The 23,272-nt window shown below is 47.0% G+C and overlaps 1 protein-coding gene and 1 pseudogene across 2 annotated transcripts; both read left to right on the top strand.

Annotated features, from left to right (window-relative positions):
- Nucleotides 1–916: 916 nt before the first annotated feature.
- LOC103629886 (homeobox-leucine zipper protein ROC8) lies at nt 917–5,297 on the top strand. Its single transcript, XM_008650985.4, has 10 exons — nt 917–1,649; nt 1,785–1,902; nt 2,064–2,249; nt 2,391–2,849; nt 2,931–3,029; nt 3,108–3,317; nt 3,446–3,626; nt 3,711–3,973; nt 4,090–4,179; nt 4,324–5,297. The coding sequence occupies exons 1-10, from the start codon at nt 1,555–1,557 to the stop codon at nt 4,684–4,686; spliced, it is 2,064 nt and encodes a 687-aa protein (XP_008649207.1). The 5' UTR covers nt 917–1,554; the 3' UTR covers nt 4,687–5,297.
- A 9,650-nt stretch (nt 5,298–14,947) lies between these two features.
- LOC103629884 (DUF3336 superfamily - dnaJ protein pseudogene) lies at nt 14,948–22,328 on the top strand (annotated as a pseudogene). Its single transcript, NR_161240.1, has 8 exons — nt 14,948–15,636; nt 16,198–17,061; nt 17,399–17,542; nt 17,658–20,176; nt 20,247–20,366; nt 20,607–20,983; nt 21,096–21,294; nt 21,896–22,328. The product of NR_161240.1 is annotated as a DUF3336 superfamily - dnaJ protein pseudogene (transcript).
- Nucleotides 22,329–23,272: the final 944 nt, after the last annotated feature.

Here is a 23,272-nt window from a genome sequence, read left to right as displayed (position 1 = left end):
AAGTGTCAACTGTTGCTTTAGAGTCTGTTTTTAGTGTCGGTGGATGAGTTGTTGGTCCATATTGTAGTTGTCTTGATCCTGAGATTGGATAGCTGCAACACGTAAAGGTTACAATTTTAAAAAGTTTTATTGGTAACTATAGAAGATTTTTTTACTAGCATTATCTTGTGTCCTTGCAATTTAGCTTCCACGCCTATCACATCCCTTTCTATAGATTTGAAGATTTTAAATATGACATTTACTTCTTCAGATATCATAGAAGATATATCAACATGTTTAAGACTTATGTATCAACGTGTTTAAGACTTATGTATTGTGTGATTAAAATTTATGAGTGGACATGCACGATCAATTGTGTATGATTAAGACTGTATTGTGTATTTGTGTGGTTGGGACTTGCACGTGGATACGAATAAACAATTGTGCGTGGTTAGAACTTAATTCTTGTGCGTTTTCTCTGATTTAAATTACTGTTTCTCGATCGATTTCAAGATTTTTTGTTAGAATTTATGCGTTTTCAATATACCAAAATTTACCGGCATAATCCATTTCTGATTTTCTATTTCCTAATTCTGACTGAACAAAAACTTATACGTGTGAAAATGGTGAAAAGGTTTTTCTGACCGTTAGCGACTGCTTTCACATCTACTTATGGCTAATCAGTGTGAGCTGAGCTCCAAATTCAGTAAAAATAGGAGCAGACACATCCTACACCTATATATTCCATTTAAACAAAGTCGTCAAATATCTATATGAAAATATTAGGAAAAAAAATACAAATTTATCAAGTAGATGTCTGCGGGTGGAGTGGGGAGGGGGATCTGATGAGGTAATGCAGCTTGCAGACCCGACCCGTTTGGCCTTAAATGGCTCCAGCTGTTCCCATCCAAACCCAACAGAGGGGACTGTAGAGAGAGAAAGAGAGCAGTCATGGCCTCGCCGGGCGCCCTGCGCTGCTTAAAAACCTCGGCCCTTAATTCGCTCGCACCGGTTACTGCTGCTCCTGCTTCCTCACACCACCCTACCTCTCCTGCCAGAGCAGGAGGAAGAAAGATTGGCAGGAAGCAGCAGTTCCTAGACCAAGGACCGGCCGGGGAGGACGGAGGATAGAGACGGCGAGCGAGCAAGTGTAACTGTTGCCGTGGAAACGGGAGAGGGATAGAGAGAGAGAGAGAAACGGGCCGGGAGGAGAGAGATAAGCGCTAGCCAGGAAGGAAACAAGGTGGAAGCTTGCGCAGTGGGGGTGGGTGTGGAAATGGCGTGAAGCATGTCTGGATCCCCAAGGTTTCGCGATACCCTGCTGCCTATTCTGCAGCGTTCGTCTCGAGCTGGAACTGGAAGGCGGCTACCACTCCGGCGCAGTCTTGCCCGGCCTACTCATCGTCGTGTATAAATCAGAGCAGGGGGCCAGGCCACAGAAGGCACTGCAGCAGAGCAGCACAGAGATCTCTACTCCTTCCCTTACAGCTGTGGAACGAGTGAGCGAGCAGGAGGGACAAGACAAGGTTGGTAGTAGTAGTAGTAGGTGGGTGGCTAGCCTGCAGCCAGCCGGCAATGGATTTCGGCGACGAACCTGAGGGCTCCGACAGCCAGCGCCAGCGGAAGCGGTACCACCGGCACACGCCGCGCCAGATTCAGCAGCTCGAGGCGTACGATCTCGCTTCGTTTCCATTTCTTTTGCTGCTTCTTTATTCTGTCCGGCCGCCCTTGTGGTTGTTCGTCGTGAGACGTGATGGTTTGGCGGAAAGGAATGTAATGGCGTGCGTGCTCGCCCATGACTGCAGGATGTTCAAGGAGTGCCCGCACCCCGACGAGAACCAGCGCGCCGCGCTCAGCCGGGAGCTCGGCCTGGAGCCGCGCCAGATCAAGTTCTGGTTTCAGAACCGCCGCACCCAGATGAAGGTATCATACTGAGCACAGCAGTGTCCCGGTTCCTTTGATTTTCTTTTAGTTTCTTTCACGAGGTCGCCGTGCTGTTGCATTTCGACATTCTGTTCTGTCGGCTTGTTTTCCACGGGTTCTTGATGGATGACGACGCTCCTGTGTGCCTGTGCGAGCTGCAGGCGCAGCACGAGCGCGCGGACAACTGCTTCCTGCGCGCGGAGAACGACAAGATCCGGTGCGAGAACATCACCATGCGCGAGGCGCTCAAGAACGTCATCTGCCCCAGCTGCGGCGGCCCGCCCGTCGACGAGGACTTCTTCGACGAGCAGAAGCTCCGCATGGAGAATGCCCGCCTCAAGGAAGAGGTAAATCGTGAGTTGGCCAACGACGCGTGCTAGCTGTTTCCGGAGACGTCCGTCCTCGCCGGTCTGTCTGTCTCCGTGTATTTCTGCACTGTACGTCTCTCTTCATTCTTGGCTCTTGGGTGGGTGCCTGCCAACCTGCAGCTGGATCGGGTGTCGAGCATCACGTCCAAGTACCTCGGCCGGCCGTTCACGCAGATGCCTCCGGTGCCGACCATGTCCGTGTCGTCGCTGGACCTGTCCGTGGGCGGGATGGGCTCCCTCGGCGGGCCGTCGCTGGACCTCGACCTCCTCAGCGGCTGCTCGTCCGGGCTGCCGTACCAGGTGCCGGCGCCCGTGACGGAAATGGAGCGCCCCATGATGGTCGATATGGCGGCGCGCGCCATGGACGAGCTCATCCGGCTCGCCCAGGCCGGCGAGCAAATCTGGGTCAAGGGCGTGCCCGGGGACGCGAGGGAGGTGCTCGACGTCGGTACTTACGACAGCCTCTTCGCCAAGCCCGGCGCCGCGTTCCGCCCGCCGGACATCAACGTCGAGGCGTCCAGGGACTCGGGCCTCGTGTTCATGAGCGCCGTCGCGCTCGTCGACGTCTTCATGGACACGGTACGTACGCATTCCTTAACTTCCCTTCGTCTCCCCGCGCGCCGCGCCCATGGCGATGGTTGATCCATGTTGTTGTTGCAGAACAAGTGGATGGAATTCTTCCCCGGCATCGTGTCCAAGGCGCAAACCGTCGATGTTCTCGTGAACGGCTTGGGCGGGAGGAGCGAGTCCTTAATCATGGTAGCGCCGTCGAATCATTGGAAACAATGTCGTGTGATGTGATCATTGGAAGGAAAACTAATGGCGCGCGTCGTGCAGATGTATGAGGAGCTGCACATCATGACTCCGGTCGTGCCGACTCGCGAGCTGAGCTTCCTCCGCTACTGCAAGCAGATCGAGCAGGGGCTGTGGGCCGTCGCGGACGTCTCCCTGGAGGGGCAGCGCGACGCCCATTACGGCGTGCCGTCCCGCTCCCGTCGCATGCCGTCGGGGTGCCTCATCGCCGACATGTCGAACGGCTACTCCAAGGTGGTCGACGCGACGAGCGGCTCATGCTCCTGTGCAGCTGTGCTCCACGTGCACGTGCATTGCCCTGTGCCACGCCATGGTTGCTGCCACTGACCTGACCTGACACGTTCATATCATGTGTGCTGTAGGTGACCTGGGTCGAACACATGGAGATCGAGCAGATGCTCCCGATCAACGTCCTTTACCGCAACCTGGTGCTGAGCGGCGCCGCGTTCGGGGCGCACCGCTGGCTGGCCGCGCTGCAGCGTGCGTGCGAGCGGTTCGCGTCCGTGGCCACCCTCGGCGTGCCGCACCACGACGTCGCCGGAGGTATGCTATTGCTAGCTAGCAATTCTGTGGGTACACAGAAATAGAATAGAATAGAATGTGAAGCGTGTTTCTTGTGATTGGCAGTGACGCCGGAGGGGAAGCGGAGCATGACGAAGCTGTCGCAGCGGATGGTGAGCAGCTTCTGTGCCAGCCTGAGCTCGTCGCCGCTGCAGCGGTGGACGCTGCTCTCTGGCACCACGGACGTGAGCGTCCGGGTCTCCACGCACCGCAGCACCGACTCAGGCCAGCCCAACGGCGTCGTCCTCAGCGCCGCCACCTCCATCTGGCTGCCCGTCCCCGGCGACCATGTCTTCGCCTTCGTCCGCGACGAGAACGCGCGCTCCCAGGTACGCGCGCTGCCGCCCGTCCGGACCATGGAGTCTTGCCATTGCTGTGGTTGCCTCGTCATTTAACGCTCACGCCCTGAATTTGAATGGTTGCCTTGCCATCGCTGTGGCCGCAGTGGGATGTCCTGTCGCACGGCAATCAGGTTCAGGAGGTGTCGCGCATCCCCAACGGCTCCAACCCCGGCAACTGCATCTCCCTGCTAAGAGTGAGCAACCAACCAATCAATCAATCGTTTCTTGCTCCTCCGCCATCCACTGAACTGAACGCGCATTGTGATGCTGAATTAATCCCCCCTAGACGTGTCTGTCCGTCGTTGACGATGAACTGATGATGGCATGCGACGTCGCAGGGTCTGAACGCGAACCAGAACAGCATGCTGATCCTTCAGGAGAGCTGCACGGACGCGTCGGGGGCGCTGGTGGTGTACTCGCCGATCGACATCCCGGCGGCGAACGTGGTGATGAGCGGCGAGGACCCGTCGGGCATCCCGCTGCTGCCGTCGGGCTTCGCCATCCTGCCGGGGTCCGGCGCGGGCGCGTCCAGCAGCGCCGTCGTCCCGCCGCCGGGCTGCGTGGTCACCGTCGCGTTCCAGATCCTCGTCAGCAACCTGCCGTCGTCCAGGCTGAACGCCGAGTCCGTCGCCACCGTCAACAGCCTCATCGGCACCACCGTGCAGCAGATCAAGGCGGCGCTCAACTGTGCCGGCCATTGATCGCCTCGTCGCCCTTCCACCCTCGCTCCGCCGCCACAGTAACTGACGAGAGTTGGTTGGCCCGTTGAATGCTCGCATTCATGGAGTCCACCTGCCGCTGCTCCCGCGGAAACTGCTGACGCCCTCCAGCAACCTATATCCATGATCCATCCCCACCATGCACCATAACAGCTTTTCCTTCCTCTAGATTCAGCGTCGTTTTCCTTGGCTTAAAGTTCTCAGGATTCGCCCGAGTCCTCTTCTTCTTTCTTTTTTTTTTCTTTCCTCCTTAGGCATCATTCGCTCGTGCGCCAAAGATCTGTCGAAGGCTTTATGAGACTGAGGGAGTCAAGAACGCACCATGCTACCTTGTCCCTTTCCTCCGGCTGCAGCCGTTTTTTCCCCTCGCCATGCACCCACCCACCCACCCCACACACACTTCTTCCTTTTCCCTTAGTAAAAACTTGCATGCATGCTCACATCCTTGTCATGTCGCCATTGTCGTTGGTGCTGCCGCAACAGAGGATGAATGGTTCGGGTATTGACTTCTGTCCATTAATGTAAAGCCTTCAATGAACATTCATTTCGATTATAAATGGAAAGGAGAAAAAAAACACAAGTTCTGGTAAAAAGCTGTGAGAAGCATGCGTGTTCATGGCCTGCTGATGCTATTGCTGGAGCTAGCACTGGTAGTTCGGCTTGCTTGCCCTCAACCTGTCGTTCATCGGTAGCAACGGCGGCAGCCCAGCCCGGCGGCGCCTTGACAGGAAAGATGGCACGTCCTCTAGCTGCCGCGCCCGCGCACGGCGCCGTCCGTCTCCACTGACCACTGCGGCACAGTGGCCGGCGTTAAGCGGCCGATTTGGACGCGCCGGGCCGGACGTGCGATTCAAGTGCCCGCAGTCGTAAGTGGGTGGCGCTGGCGCTGGCACGCACACATCGCCGTGCTAGCCCCTGCGACGCTCGCTTTAATACGGTGGTTGGCTGGGCCGCCAGCCCGGGATCGAGGCAAGGCTACAGCTTATTAGGGCATCGGCGGCATCCCACACATGCACGAAGCCGTAGTCCATGCTCCATGGTATCCAGCACGGCGTGACTGCGCGCGTCTCGTCTTGGGCCCGTGGGATCAGCCGGCAACGGGCATCCGAAACAATCGCGCTGGCTTGTACTCCCTCTGTTTATTTTTATTTGTCGCTGGATAGTGTAAAATTGTACTATCCAGCGACAAATAAAAAGAAACGGAGGGAGTACCAAAGAATTGCTCAACCTATGCTGCTGTGCTCTTTGTTTGCGCGGCCACGTTTTCTTTTCCTTTCTTTTCCCTTTCGAAGTGGCGAGCAAATGGACTGATAGAATCATAGAACAACAAGGTAACCTTACTGCTAAATCAGCAAATCCTTACAAAAGGATGAGTGGAGGTAGAGATGGCAATGGCCCCGATTCTCCACAGAGAATTCGTTCGTTCATTAATGGGAATGGAGAAAGTCCCCCCCCCCCCAACACACACACAATATAAACAGGGAAAATTTCTCCTCTGACGGGTAACCCATCTTCGTTTACCGTGGGGATCCATTAAACTTACATATGATAATGTTTTTATTTAATATTTAATGATAAAAATAAATAATTACCTTTATCAAAAGATCACTCGGTGTACAAATATGTTTATTTTGGTGTACACATAATGATTTCTTACATCTCACAATATGTGTCCTGGATATAGTTTAAGCGGGGACAGAGATTCCCGACGGAGATTTATCCCGTAGGGAATGGGGAAGAAATGACAAATAATTGAGAAGTCAGCAATTATATAGCCATTGATGGCAAGGTCATGCCAATATATCCTCATAAAATCTCTCAAGAATTATTTTCTTCGGGGCCATGTTTCCTACAAATTTAGCGCCATCATTCCCTTAATGAAAATGTCTACGAAGTCTCCATGTCATCCCATCTTGCAACAATGTTAAAAGAGATAGTACAACAAAATCCATATCTATCATGGACCATGTTTGTGAGATGCCTAATTTCAATAACTCTAAAAAACGGATTTTATCTTTGAGCTAGCTAGCTGGCTCAATCAGCTAACGTAAATTATGGAAGTGTGTTAGGAAGAACTGGAATTAATGTTAATTTGAGCATAAGGTAATATTCCTTACTATGGTCACAAAAGGGAATTGTGTTGACTGCAAAGTTGGTGTAAATGGCACAGCTCCAGGGTGGAATCTAGGTAGATGCTCGAGGAAGAAGTGGGGGGCTTTGTATGACTGATCATGGACACACAAGCTATATTTCTCATAATAAACAAAAATCAATTCCATAGCTCTGTTGTAATTCAATGAAATTGAAAATAGAATTAACCAATAGTGCTTTGGTAAAGTTATGTTAGTACAGTTGAAAAACATAATTGACTAATAGTGTTTTGGTAAAATTGCCTTAGTACATATTAGTTGCTTGGGTCGTGTATCGTCTTAGAGAGCATTAAGGGGTGTGTCTATAGGTGTGCATACCCAAGACTCTATAATTCACCATTGTTGCACTTGTTAGGGTTTATGTTTTGTTGAGTTCTTTGGTTCCTTCTAAAATAGACGTTATTCTGTGTCGTCAATATCAATTGTTGTAAACTAGAGCCCCGGTTCTTGATCTTCTTTGTATGAGTCGACTAGTCCTTTTGAATCAACACTTGAACCTCCTATAACTTTGAAAAACTTCTTATATATCTGTAATTTTATATTGCATTCTTCATGTTCGTTCTTGTGTTCTTTATTTGCTTGTAGGAAAGACTTCTAGGTTAGGTCAATTCTATGGTGCATGGATGATAACCAACAAAGTTGTGGTGTAATAGTTGTAGGAGTCCGAATCAAACTTGGTTTAAACCCATTATTGTCAGGTTCTCCACCAATAATATCTACCATACCTATCAAAATACTGGCATGTGTCTACATCAAGTGATGAGCCCAAGTTGCCCATTAGGTATATCTTTGTTTCCCCTTCATATTGGTTCTATTTTTATTTACCTAGAGTCCACAAAAAGGAGAAAAATGTAGCCACATGTCGGTTCTATATCCTTTTGTGCCTTGCAATTTTGTTTTCGATTTGCTTTGAGTTTGTATTTGTGGTTGTGTCTAGTTGCCGGTTTAGTGTGTTATTTATTGTAGTTCAATTGCCCATGCTAGTTCCTTTCCCAACAACAATTCAAGCCCCTCATGTCACTTAATTTGCCCTTGCTAGTTGCCTTTATGTGAACTCTTACCACACAATCCCTAGTTAGGTTGCAAGATGTTGTGTGATCTTCGCCTGCATTGCAACCCTCCTTGTGCATACTGTAAAACCTAATTTGCACAATGTTAAACCAAGGAGGCTTTGTTCTAAGGTTTTTTTCTTTGCTCAGAAGCTTTGCTAGACTACGACATGTGTTGGTGAAAGCTCCATTTGTGGTTTTGGTAATTGAGACAACTAGTGGGCTAACATTTGTAGTAGTATTATGTATAAGCAAGGTTAAGTCCACATTCCAGATTGAACAATAATGGAAACAATGGAGGTAACAATGGTATCCATAAGAATAAATCAAGTGCTCATATAAAAAAGAGAAAGGAAAACAAAATGCAAGGTTTCAAGGGAATGTATAGCTGGAGCATTTATTTTGCCGGTCATGAAACAATAGAGTGCGTGATTGGATTTAGGATAAATGAACATACTATTAAGAGTGGAGCTTAATTGGATAATTTGGTCATCCAGTGCCACTATGTGTTCCAATTATGTGCATCACATATAGGTCTAAGTGATACATTCAGAGAATAACATAAAATCTTTATGGAAAGCACTCTGAAAATGCCAACTCTGCTCTAAAAAGATAAGAGTGCTCTCGGTGTAGCCATTTTGCATGCACAATACATGAGCGGTGGTGCACCGAACACAAGGCTATTTTCTTAACAGTTTTTAGCCTCACATATCGCTGCTCGGTGTGCATCAAATATGTCTCATATGATGTGAGTTTCTAGAGTACTAGTGCTCACTGGATGTTCCGTCGCTAGCACTGGACGTCACATGGGATAGGGAACTCAAGGAGTATGTATTTTGGGCCCATCAGCTATAACATGCACCAGACCTATTCGGTGCCATGTCTGGTGTTTGTATTGGACACCTAACACATAGTAATGGCTAGTTTTGAGCAATTGGAATTATATCTGTTGGAGCAACATTAGATGTATCTGATGTTGATATCGATGGTGCACTAGACATGTCTAATGTCCTAGAAATATGCTCTTTAAGAAGGTAAGGGTTAGATTCCTTTGGGGCTCTAAATAGACTCATGGTTGACTTTGGCCACAATCTTATCACCCCATTCATTTGTATACAAATGTTGAGATCTACAAAACACACCCCAAATACTTAGATCCATTGAATCGTCACTTAAGTGACATTAGAGAGCTCCTAGTCCATCACATATAGTTCTTACAACTTGTGGCACTAGTTGAGTGGATTGGGCTAGCTATTATATTGTTAATAGTGAAGTGAAATCCATTTTAGTGCTCCTTTGAGATTTTAAAGTTTTTACTTTAGATTTTCCCTTCTCAATCTTCTCTCTTGGATATTTTCAATCTACATTCTTAAGTACTTTTTGGTTGGATAGAAATGTGCAAGGACATCGAAGGATCATTCCCACCAAGTGGTTTTGGTACATTCAACTCGAACACGAAAATCCAACCTCTTGACTAATTTTGAGAAAACCCCAGTTTGAGAGCATATTTTTCGACCTATGGGCCTTAATCTTTTTGAACTCAAATTTTGTGGACGCCTTTAAAATCCTATGTGAAAGTGTATGAAAAAATCAGCTCAATCGTAGTTTGTTTGAATCATTTTTGCCTTTTGAGCTTTGGTTTGGGCTGGTCGCAACAAGCAGAGTGGAACTAACATGCGTGGAGCAGTATTGTCGAGGCCCAATAGTACCAGGATTCATCTAGTAGTGTCTAGGAACAGTAGTGTCGATCGTGAGTGTATCACTGTCACACTCTCTTGGGTAGCTCACCGCTTTGAGTGCTTCTGGAGTTCTAGATATCTATTTTGTGACTCGTTTGTTTCTTTGGGTTTTTATATACCCTAGAAACATTTTCAGAGCGTCAAACCATTAGTTGGTTGTACTATTTTTGGTTTTGGTTCTTTTTCATTCCTATTAGAGTAGATAGCTCATTTTAGAATTTGGAAACTTTCACTCGTGCACTTGGTTTTGGTTGGTTTGAATGCTCCGTTGTGTTCATTGGTCATCACTGATAACATCTAGCCACTTGTTGGCTTGAGTGTATCTTGTTTATGACTTTTGGTGTTTGGGGGATTAGGTGATGATTTGGGAAGCAAGTCAAGATTGTCTTGTGCAAAGTTTTTTTAGCTCTCATTCACCCTCTCCCTTATCGCATGTTTTTATCCTTCAATTTTTTCTATCTATTACTTTTATCTTGTCAATACAATGAAAATGCATATATAGAACATCCAATTTAGAGTTCAAATGAGGGAATTATGACTTTGAAAAATTCCACGCCTATCGAATTGGCTAAAGTAGTTTTTGTTGCAAGGTTAGGCATTTTTGTTGTAGTTTAATCTAGAAAAAAGATATTAAACAATTAGTGATAACAAGGAAGTGCACATGTGCATCTACCAGGGTAAACATGTATATAATGATAAAAGAAGAGACATACCCAATGGTGGACATTGTGTTGATTGACGTAAACATTTGACCGAAGAAGTGATGGTTCGATGCATGAAGAGACAAGCAAGTTGATCGAAGCATAGCACAATCAATGCAGGAGGAGATTAAGTAGACGTGTCACTAACTTCCTAAAAACATGATTGTTAGTCCCTCATCGGAGAAGGTGAGTGCTAGAACGACAGTCAACTCATATGCCTACTCTTCTAGAACATGTGTGCACAAGTGGTGGAACATGAATGCTTGGCCATAACTGAATAGTTGTTGAAAGGTTCTCTCTCACTAAACAAAGGCAGGATAAAGTATATATAATCAAGCTCAGAGAACTAAGTGGACAAGGAATATCAGAAGACACAGGACCTGACAAGATGTGGGAGATCAGAAGACGAGAAACTTCCCACCTTGGAGTTATGATCTGAAACTCTCGTATGCACTAACTCTGAAACTATCTGACTCCCCGCATGTTCCAACCATCTGACTTCGACAATCTCTAACCATCTGACTCCTCGAAGCCTCCGAGCCTTGGCTCCTGGTGTCATGACTTTTGGGCCACGACGCCTCAACATCTAGCATTCGGGGCCTGGTGCCCGATGTCCTAGTGCCCCGATGTCGGAAAAATAACTATTTTCCATCATTTTGGGAGTGGGTGGTAAATAAAATGCCATGTAAGTGACTGAAGTGTCAATGACACAGGTTAAAGTGGTATATGTAAAAGTGGCAAAAAAAATTGAAAGCCCCCCTATGTCGTGGCCTCTAGTGCCTTTGATGCCCTGGCCCTCGATGTCCAATGCTCCGATGACCCAAGACACCTCTAGACAACGTAGAATCGAAGAGAGGTGAAGATAGAGATGGAAGAAGGCTACGTTACTGCTGCTCTTAGGGCAAGAAAGTAAAGGAGTTGTGAAAGGGAAATGTGCCCTTGGGCCATTTCTAAGTATTTTGGTGATTTAGTGCCCAACACAAGTGCCTAAGTGTAAAATGGTGGACAAAGTACAAATCAAGGATAAAGGTATGTTTCTCAAACTTAGTACATTGTTTTATGGACTAATGTATTGTGTCTAAGTGCTGGAAACAGGAAAAAACCAATTGAAAATGTCTTGGCTCGAGCAGCCAAGACTCTGCTGAGTCTGGGTGCACCGGACAGTGTCCGGTGCGCCAGGCTGGTTCGAGCGAAGTGGCCGCTCTCGGGAATTCACCGGTGACGTACGGCTATAATTCACCGGACTGTTCGGTGTGCACCGGACTGTCCGGTGAGCCAACTGTCGGCCGGGCCAACGGTCGGCCGCGCAATCTACGCGGAACACGTGGCCGAGCCAACGGCTAGAAGGGGGCACCGGACTGTCCGGTGTGCACCGGACATGTCCGGTGCGCCAACGGCTCTCAGGCTGCCAACGGTCGACTGCGCCATTTTTGGAAGGAAATCGGGCACCGGACAGTGTCCGGTGTGCACCGGACTGTCCGGTGCGCCAGTCGACAGAAGGCAAGATCAGCCTTCCTAGAATGCTCTCAACGGCTCCTAGCTGCCTTGGGGCTATAAAAGGGACCCCTAGGCGCATGGAGGAGTACACCAAGCATTCCTACAACATTCCTAAGCACCAAGACCTCGATTCCGCGCATTTGTTTCTTTGTGATAGCATATAGAGCTCTAGTGGAGTTGTGAACTTATTGGGTTGTGTTGCGAGCTCTTGTTGCGACTTGTGTGCATGTTGACACTCTGATTCTTGTGTCTTGTGTGCGTTGCTAATCCTCCCTTGCTTTGTGCTTCTTTGTGAACTTCAATTGTAAGGGCGAGAGGCTCCAAGTTGTGGAGATTCCTCGCAAACGGGATTGAGAAAAGCAAGCAAAACACCGTGGTATTCAAGTGGGTCTTTGGACCGCTTGAGAGGGGTTGATTGCAACCCTCGTCCGTTGGGATGCCACAACGTGGAGTAGGCAAGCGTTGGTCTTGGCTGAACCACGGGATAACCACCGTGCCATCTCTGTTATTGATTTCTTGTGGTTATTGTGTTTTGTTGAGACTCCTCTCTAACCACTTGGCATTTACTGTGCTAACGCTTAACCAAGTTTTTGTGGCTTAAGTTTTCAAGTTTTACAGGATCACCTATTCACCCCCCCCCCTCTAGGTGCTCTCAAGTTGGTAAATAGATTGATTGGTTCGATTGCTGGTGCGCGCAATCGTTCGTACCCCTTCATATATAGAGAGGGAAGGTCTAAACCCGTTCCTATAAGTTCTCCAATAGAATCCTTAGGTTTAGAAAGATAAACACGCACGAAAAAGAGGATTAAATTGTCTGATCTAATCTAATCGCGGATCGTCCTCGCCTAGACGTGGACCGTCCGTGGCCTGGAGTTCTCTTACGACCTATCTAGGAGGTAACGGCCCCACATCAGGACCGTGTGAGATGGAAAGAAGAATAAGGATTTTTTTTGCAAAATGGACGAAGGTGGAAACAGGAAAACTGATGATTTATATAAGCGTAGAAACTAAATTTTTTCCAAAAACTGAATTGGAATTATATTCCTGGACTTTGTAAGAGTTTTGGCTTTTATTATGAGACTAGGTGAGTACCCGTGCGTTGCAACGGGAACATCTAATACCATGATAACTTATATACAAAATATGTCTTATATTGTTATAAAAAAATAATTCATAATCCATTTGTGATCCTAGCCATACATAAATTTTGTTATTTTAATTTAGCTGTTTCACTACTACATTGCAACCATCAGTGTCATGCAGACTTCGATATATGTCACGATTTGTATGGTCTCATCATTGGAGAGCACGTGCCATACCTACATCGTTAGTCATTAGGCATGCACCACCATACACGCTTGCTTAAACAAAAAGGCAAGTGTGTGTTTGCGAAGAGAATTAAAGGCAGGCCGACACAAAAGCTACCCCGACGATGGCGAGTGGTCATTGTTGTCGGTCCTCCTCTACGTCACCTCCGGCGCCGAGATGACGCCATAATCCTTGATATAGTAGTCGTTGAACGCGCGCGACATGGTGAGTACGGATGACTCTTGGTTGGGCTTCCAAATGAAGTGCACCCCGGGCTCATCAGCGAGGTAGTACACCTGATCGTTGTACCACCGGATGTGCTACTCCTCTACATACATCTTGTTCGAGGACACTAACACAACAGCAGCAATGGACGTCATCCCAGCGCACAAGAATTCATGATCGGTTAGTAGCGACTTACGTGGCTGGTTGGGCTTCAGGTGGATGATGAGCTGGACGGCGTGACAGCGTCGTCGTAGGTTGAGGTGCCCAGAACAACCCGAGAGTCGGCGGCATTGGCAACGACCATGAGGTCCCCCTGTTTGACGATGGACAGCGCGGTGCAGCCGCTCTGGACCGCGTCCAAGCGGCGGCTGCGCTGGAGCTTGTCGTACACAGCGACGCATGCGGCCACGTAAGACTGCTTCCAGAGGTCGAACTGGCAGTCGCCAAGCTTCTTCTCGTCGTCGATGAGCGACGCCAACGTGAGCACCTCGTGCTAGTGGTGTTTATTCGGGGTTTCCGAGTAAAAAACATGGATTCATCTTTGGCATTGGTTTATGAAAATGACTCATAAGTGAGATCCATGGAAAAATATTACGGAGAATAAATGTCACACATGCAAAAAAAAGGAAGTTAAGTTGAAAACATTATTCAAACAAAAGAAATTGCATGCTAGGCTCTTCTTTAAATACTACTACCTCAATACAAAAATATAATTTAATAATCTCGGTGATACTTATCTACTACTACACATTGTGCTAGGGTAGCAGGTGGGCTTTGAGAGAGATATAGTATATGTTTTTACTATAATAGATGTAGACATGAACATATGTGTGGTGTAGTGGTAACTATGAGCACATTTGTTTGAGAAGTCATGTGTTCGAATTCTCTTGGGGTCATTTGTGTTTTTTTAATTTAATTTTAGCTACGGAAAGGCAGAACCAGAAATGGTGAGAATGGAATGTGCGAGGAGGGGGAATGAGAATGACTATTCTTGTTCTGGATCAGAAAGGCCCATATCAAATCAATCCATCTTGTTCTTATCTATGTCCTTTATTATCATCCCAGAAACCCTTTTTTTGGTTCCAAAACTCGACTCCATGGTACGAGGAGGCGCGTTGGCAGATCTGTTGAGCTGCCTAGGGCACATCAGGGTATATATGTGTTTGTCTCGACGGGGTCGCATTCGATCGACGAACTGACAGACAATCTAGTAGTACGCGTCCATCAAAAGCCTAAAAGTATGACGACTTCATCGCCGCGCGCGCACGCGGCGACAGATCAATCCGGGCCATGCGATGCGATAGAGAGGTGGAGGCCGGCCACGCAGGCTGCGGTCTCGATCGGACAGCCGAGAGCGGGAGGGGGCCGGGGCGCAGGGTCGGAGCAGGCGCGGCGAGTTTGAAGCGCGCGCCCCGCTCCGCCCCCTCTCCCTTTACTGCGCCATTGATGCACGGTAGCTGCGTCGCTGCTGCCGCAATGTTTGTTTCCCCGGGGACGCGCTTGATGGCGCGCCAGCACCAGGTCGCCCAGCCCCACGCGTCCCGCCTCCGGCCGCGGGCGGGACCGAAATCTCTACAACTATTAAGAGTCATCTGTAGACTGCCCCCGCTCTCCCTGCCTCCCGCGGATCCCGTCGCCCGCACGTACCCAGCCGGGATTCCCCGCCCAACGCTCGCGCCCGCAACCACCCAGCACGCGTGTGACCCGCAAATGCCGCTCCTTACGACCGCCGCATCCCCCGCCGCGAAACCTCCGCCGCGAAACCCCCGCCGCCCACACGCACGCCGGCCGTCGCGATGCATGCCCGCGCCAAGCACTCCCCCGCCGTCATCGTCTAGCCGCGGCACTGCGCGCCGCGCTGCCCGTCGCGGCGGCGTGGCTGCACCCGCGCGACAACACGCGCGGGATCCTGCTCGCCGTCTGCGACGTCGCGCTCCTGCTGCGCGGCCGACGCGGCAGGGCGGGGCTGCGGGCGAGGGTGCAGTCCGCCTACCGCTGCAAGTTCTGGCGGAACATGATGCGCGCCGCGCTCACCTACGAGGAGTGGGCGCACGCGGCGCGTATGCTGGAGCTCGAGGCCGCGCCGCGCCGGGCCAGCGACGCCGACCTCTACGACGAGGAGCTTGTCCGCAATAAGCTCCGCGAGCTCAGGCACCGGCGCCAGGAGGGATCGCTCAGGGACATCGTCTTCTGCATGCGTGCTGACCTGCTCAGGAACCTCGACAATATGTGCAACCCCGAACTGCACAAGGGGAGGCTGCAGGTACGTAATGCTCTGCCATCGCAAGGATCGAAAGAAATTTCGACGCACTGCTCTTTGAGACACCATATGGTTATGGTTTTGCTAGGATGGATGAAGGGGTGCGTCAATCTAAGCTAATTTTATTATGTACTTTCAGTATTGGACCACTCGTTTTAGCATAGCAGACTCGTGACTCTAATGGGGGGATGAACAACTCTCATCTGCACATATGTGGACTTGACTAGGCAGATTCCGCTCTTCATTACTGAATATGGAATAGGATTGAAAACTAGAACAAGTAACAGTAGTTATTTGTCATGATCCTTTTGAGTTATAATAAGTAATCACATATTCTATCAATTAAGATCTGCAAAACCTTTAGCCTACATTTTCTACAAGTGACAATGACAATTGCATTATGAATTTATTGCATCTTTGGCACTTCTTTTTGTCAGGATGTTGTGTTTGCACTTTGTAGTTGTTCTTTTATTCCACCCAGTGTTCAGGTGTTAGAGCTTGTAACACTATTGTAGCACTATGTTGGTAATTAACTTATTTTTTTGTAATGTTCTTGCTCGCCAGGTGCCTAGACTCATAAAGGAATACATTGAGGAAGTATCTACTCAACTGAAAATGGTTTGTGATTCTGATTCAGACGAGTTGCCTCTCGAAGAGAAACTCGCATTTATGCATGAGACAAGACATGCCTTTGGTAGAACAGCCTTGCTGCTAAGTGGAGGTGCTTCATTAGGATCCTTTCATGTGGGTGTTGTTAAAACCTTGGTAGAACATAAACTTCTGCCAAGGATAGTTTCAGGATCAAGTGTAGGCTCAATAATGTGTTCTATAGTAGCAACAAGATCATGGCCTGAGCTGGAGAGCTTTTTTGAAGAGTGGCATTCCCTGAAATTTTTTGACCAGATGGGTGGAATCTTTCCTGTGGTTAAAAGAATTTTGACGCATGGCGCTCTTCATGATATAAGACACTTGCAGGTGCTTTTGAGAAACCTTACCCGCAATCTGACATTTCAAGAAGCTTATGACATTACTGGTCGGATTCTTGTTGTCACTGTGTGTTCTCCAAGGAAGCATGAGCCGCCTCGATGCCTAAACTATTTAACGTCACCTCATGTTCTTATCTGGAGTGCAGTAACAGCTTCCTGCGCTTTTCCTGGACTTTTTGAGGCCCAAGAATTGATGGCAAAAGATAGATTTGGTCAAACCATTCCTTTCCATGCTCCATTCTTATTAGGCATGGAGGAACGAACTGTTGCTCCAACCCGCCGCTAGAGAGATGGGAGCTTAGAAAGCGATTTACCCATGAAGCAATTGAAGGAACTATTCAATGTGAATCATTTCATAGTAAGTCAAGCCAATCCTCACATAGCTCCACTATTGAGACTAAAGGAAATCATCAGGGCTTATGGAGGCAGCTTTGCTGCCAAGGTATGTCAAATAGTTTCTCCTTGTATTCTTTTTATTGAGTTTGGCTTATTTCCTCTTAGAATGCAGAAACACTTTTTATTGGACATGCTTCAGTCCATGTAAAACATGAATATATTTCTTCTTTTGCCTACAGTTGTCATATCATATGACATGCCTTCCAACACACCGGTAATGGTAGCATGTTAATGACTAAGTAGCATAACTTACCACTACACTGCTAGAATTATTTGCTGCAAATAATAGATGGATACTCTAGCCAGATAGTTCATTTTACCAAAATATCATCCGCAGGCATGTTATCATGCACTAATACGTGTTTATTATTTCTTGTATTTAGCTTGCTGAACTTGCCGAGATGGAAGTTAAACATAGGTGTAATCAAGTTCTGGAACTTGGATTTCCTTTAGGAGGATTAGCTAAACTATTTGCTTAAGATTGGGAAGGTGATGTTACAGTTGTTATGCCAGCCACTCTTGCGCAGGTGTGCAATGTTTCTTATTCTCTCCTTGCATGCAAATGTTCTTTTCACATTATTTAAATAAGGCCAATTATTGACACAGTAAACTTACACATTATATCTTTCCCACTATCAACAGTATTCCAAGATGATACAAAACCCGTCTTATGCTGAGCTTCAGAAGGCTGCAAATCAAGGTAGGAGATGCACTTGGGAAAAGTTATCAGCCATCAGGGCAAATTGTGCTATTGAGCTTGCACTGGATGAATGTGTTGCCCTCCTAAACCACTTGCGTAGGCTAAAGAGGAGTGCAGAAAGAGCATCCGCATCGCAAGGATATGGTCCAGTAATCAGGTTCTGCCCATCTAGGAGGATTCCATCCTGGAATCTCATAGCGAGAGAAAATTCAACTGGTTCTCTTGATGAAGAAATGCTGGAATCTCCTCATACAAATCATCAAGGACCTGGAGGAGTTGCTGGAACATCTACTAGAAATCGGTATTTTCAGAGAAATGCACACGAGAGCAGTGACAGTGAATCTGAGAGTATTGATTTACACTCTTGGACAAGAAATGGTGGCCCTCTTATGAGGACAGCCTCAGCCAATAAATTCATCAGCTTCGTTCAGAATCTTGAGATCGACACAGAATTCAGAACAATTCCATCGAGGGAAAACCTAACTGATCTTGTGACACCAAATGCTGGTAGCTTGGCAGCTCATGCAGTGAATAGAGAAGCAACCGATAGGAGCTTGGACATTTCAGCTTTAGATATCCATGATACCGCTACCCCTAGATCGACATTTGGCCGTTCAACAAGCATCGTTGTTTCTGAAGGTGACTTGTTGCAGCCTGAAAAGATTGAAAATGGTATTTTGTTTAATGTTGTAAGGAGGGATACTCTGCTGAGGAGGTCCTTCGTTGACGATGACATGACTAGGTCCGCTTGGGACATTGTGCAGTCGTTTGCTCCCAGGGAACAGGGAAGTGAACCGGGAGAGCGTGTGGACACTCGTTGCAATTCGGACACAGAGGAAGAGAGTGAGGCTGAGGATGGGGTGGCAGCTGTGGAGAGCGAGCTGAAAGAGTTGAGGATAGGAGAGACCTTCGAGGGGCTCACTGGAACTTCTTCATTGTCAACGACAAATGATGATGATGCGTCCAGTACAACCACGGAGGCCATGTTCATCATCTCACTGAATGGCAAGTTCAAGCGTAAGATTAAGTCATGGATGCGTGGTGCTCTTCTGGGAAGCGGCTCATTTGGGATGGTGTACGAGGGGATCAGTGAGTAAGTGCCAGTGCTTTTGAATATTACTTTGAGCTCAAATTGTTTGCATAGTTACTTTGTTACTCATCAGACACCGCAAAATATACGGCATCCTTTGGTCTAATATGGCATATTTATAAGTTGTCCTGTTATTCAAACTTAGTCCAAATAGCCCTTTGTAACAAGCTTGAACAGCTCTTCCATCTGGCGCCTGAGTTTTCCTCCAGTAATGTTTTAGGTAGTGACGAGGACGTTATATTTTCGCAATTTATTTAGTGTATATGTAGTGAATCGAACTAAGATTTCATAGCTTGGCAAGGAAATTGGAATATGGGTCATAAAGTTTTCACATTGTGGAATGAATATTTTTTATTTATAGAGAGCACACCTCAAATTGGCACATTAAAAAAGATGAAGGTGTGGTTAACAATAGGTTCTTTAGTAACCTCTTTTATGTGCAAAGCACTAAGAATGCACTGACCGACATATCAAAATATGCCAACCAGATTGGGAATTCGTTTTTTTAATGTAGTAGTATAAGCATATGCCAACCAGAGCAAATGGACTTTAGTGATGTCGCCTGCTGAAGCAAACAACATAACCCATCTTTTAAATATAAGTTAGTGTGGGTGAAATGTAGGAACCTATATCTTTTAAATCAGCTCCTGAGGGCAATGTATGCAGTACTTGATATGGTCTCAATTGCCTTTTAACGGATACAAGCATATATACATTGTAGCTTCATTGATTCACATTGTCTCGCTTGATTTATAATGCAAAATTATTGGTCGAAACCAAAAAAAATCTAGGATGTCCGTCTTGGAGCTTTGCGAATTGTACTGGTAATAAAAACCTCACCAGTCGCCTCCTCGAGGCGGTGCTACATGGTTGGTCTGTATGATGTGCTGGTATTTCAGCCCATTTTTGTTGAATAACTGTTTTTATTTACCAGCAGAAAATAAATTATTGCTTATATATGGCTCTCACGTCTGAACTCATTCGGCAGGTCATCAAAGGATTGAAGCCAATAGAGCGTTGTTTGCTCCTAAAGTTTGTGGCGAGGTTTTGGTCTTAGTAGTCTTTGCTTTCAGTTTAGAGATGATCTGTCTACCGCACTTAAATATTGGCGTTGTAGTCATTTGTTGTTAGCTGATTCCACTACCACACATGGAATTGCTAAGGTTTTAAAATCAACTCAAATTTAGGCAATAAAGAAAAGATTATCGGGTTGGTTTTGTATAGCTGAGCATCACTACAACTGACAGTGAATTATTTTTGTGGTACAAGTTAAATTTCTCACGTACTAAATATTTGTGTTGCAGTCAACCAACTGATAAACCATTCAGGACTGAACACATGAGGCGTCTTGAATTTGCCTTCTGGTTCAAGGTAAAACTCTTCAAATTTTTCTACATTTATGAATGCACTCTCGCTAATAGTTATGTTGTGATTCCACCAGGTAAGCACGCCACCGCGACGTAGCGGTGGGAGGAGGAGCAGGATAGGGAGAAGCGAGACCCACAAGCGCTGGCTTCGACGAGAGCTGGGCATAACCAATGATGTCACGTCGCTTTTGCAGGTATCTGACCATAATTTGCTCGATTTGGTTGTGCAACGAGATCATGATTGGATTTTTTTTCTTTTTTGTGCCTGTTTGATTTCTGGTCTCCTTTTGTTTTGTTTCTTAAATTAATAATTATAGTGATCGCAAAGCAAGCAGGAAACTGTATAAAAAGGATACATGTGTTGCAGGAATTGCATTGATATGCTTAATCTTAGCAGAATATAAGAGGAATTCGTTCTTGATGATTTGATTTAGAGGTTGAAGAGTGGTGGAGGAACTTGGAAGCAACTCATGAGCCATGTATGAGCCATGGTTATTCTGGTTGGCTAGACTGATTGATGGTGATGAATTGCAATGAAAATTCCAAGTCTGGAGCTTCGTCGAGGTGTGCTGGTTGTCAAGGTTCTGGCTTCAAGGTCCAAATCCGGCAGTTGGGACATGGAATGATTCAGCAAATGCAACATCCTTGCAATGAGTGCAAGGGTTCTGGAGAGACCATCAGCGATAAGGATAGATGCCCACAATGCAAAGGTGTTAAAGTTGTGCCAGAGAAGAAAGTTCTTGAAGTGGTAGTTCAGAAAGGTATGCAGAACGGGCAGAAGATCACATTCCCTGGCGAAGCTGATGAAGCGGTAATGACTCCTTAGTCCTCCGTTCTAAAGTTATTCCTTTGGCACAAACTAAACTTCTGTTCTAACTAATGTGTGCAACCTTGGGTTCTAACTACCTTGTGCTCGTGTGCAGCCTGATACTGCCACTGGAGATATCATCTTTGTTCTCCAGTAGAAGGAGCATCCCAAGTTCAAGAGAAAGGGTGATGACCTCTTCTATGAGCACACACTGACCTTGACTGAATCTCTGTGTGGCTTCCAGTTTGTTCTGACTCACTTGGATAACAGGCAGCTGCTGATCAAATCGAACCCTGGCAAAGTTGTGAACCCTGGCGAAGTTGTGAAGCCTGGTGAGGAATCCGATTCATTGTGTTCAGGGCTGCTTGTGGTTTGAATTTGACAGTATTTGTGTTTGTGCCAGTGATCAGCCGGCTACACTACCACCTGAACCGGTTGCATTGCATAGACTCTTCTGAGTTTAACAAGTAGGTGTTGGTAATTCGTCAGGGGCGTTTAGTTATTGACAATGGGGGATTTGGCTGCATTTTGTTACCTTTTGGTATATGTACTGATTATATTATTTATTGGTCTATACAACCAATGGGGTACTAAACTATATTGCTGATTGTTAATATGTGATCTGTGATGATTTTTGCCAAGTGAGCACCTGATTTTTTTATGCAATCAATTTTAGGTGTGTAGACAACCTATTTTTTAGTTGATATAGATGGTGTTGATTTGTTAGTTAAAGCTATTGTCTTTGATGGTCACACTTTTATTGAAAATCTGCAATTCCTTTTATGTTGTAACAAAATTTAATATCTAAAAATGTTGTTGGTGTCTTGGTGGTACCATGTCAGTTGTCAACAGTCCAATTTCATTCTCATGGCTTTGATTCTGACGTATGATTATGTTTATTTTAAATTTGTGCAGATTCTTTCAAGGCAATCAACGATGAAGGCATGCCCATGTATCAGAGGCCCTTCATGAAGGGCAAGCTGTACATCCACTTCTCGGTGGAGTTCCCGGACTCGTTGAGCCCGGAGCAGTGCAAGGCCCTGGAGGCTATTCCCCCGCCCAAGCCAGTATCACAGTACACTGACATGGAGCTGGACGAGTGCGAGGAGACGATGCCCTACGACGTGAACATCGAAGAGGAGATGCAGAGGCGGCAGCAGCAGCACCAGGAGGCCTACGACGAGGATGATGATGTGCCAGGCGGGTGGGCAGAGGGTGCAGTGCGCCCAGCAGTAGGCAGCTTGCGGCAAATTTGCTGTTTCGCTTTGGGCGACTATTGAGTTTACTCGCTTGTATTGGTCTGATGATACTTCGGTTACAAGAGTGCAATATTACTAAGGATTAGTTCCTATATAATGGCACATTGGCACTAACATTGTTATGCATTTTAATGCACCCGTAGCAACGCACGGGCATAGACCTATATATAAGATAAGTCCCGGTCACCTACTCCAGATCGTCGCGAGCCGCGCACCACCCTGCCGCCGCCGCCTCCTTCCGCACTCCCGTCGCCTGCGCGGCCGGCGGCTCCTTCACCACCATCGCTGTGGCACAAAACTCGCGAAGACAACTCGATCTGTGTGGCTGGCCTCGTAGAAGCCAAGTCAAGCTGTGCCGATCAGACAACAGCCAGCAGCTGAAGGTGGCGTACGTCGTCAAACACCATGCACACGAATGAACAGGGTTTTTGAGCGCCGGCCGGCCGGCATTGTTTTTGCTGGAGAATATGTGTACGGCGGTATTGAATGATGCCTTAAATTTGCCATACTGTTGCGGCAGCGTATAGCTCGTAGTTGTCATTACCCCTCCCCTCTCCCCTGCCCGTCTCGTCTCTCTTCTCCGGTGCTCTCCGATCCTCCAGCCCAGATCGCAGATTAATACTCTAGTACTTATTTGCATATTAGTACGCACTAATAATCCTGTCACGTCATTACTACTCCGGACTAGTCATTTTTAAAATTATCCGACCCGGCCCCACATTTTTTATTAGAGTTAGAGCGATACATATGGGATGTCATGTTGTGTCTTCGGTGTGTCTAATGGGTTAAATATAAAAAAACTTAAGACATATATCTTCGCGAAGACACCGTGTCTTGACTCTGCTCGAGACAAAGTCAATTTAATTTATTGAAAATGCTCTGATTGGTGCAATGAATATAGTAAAACACATGTTTTAAACACACATATTGTATCATATTGTGTTTTAGCTGTGTCTTATACTTAATTGGAGTACCGTACAACAGTGTCCATATTGTACATGCCCATAGATGTGTTACCTCGGATTGTCTACTT

The sequence above is a fragment of the Zea mays genome, chromosome 6, assembly GCF_902167145.1.
Source record: "Zea mays cultivar B73 chromosome 6, Zm-B73-REFERENCE-NAM-5.0, whole genome shotgun sequence".
Lineage (NCBI taxonomy): Eukaryota > Viridiplantae > Streptophyta > Magnoliopsida > Poales > Poaceae > Zea > Zea mays.
The sequence above is the reverse complement of the archived record's forward strand: the minus strand, read 5'-3'. Positions and strand labels throughout refer to the sequence as shown.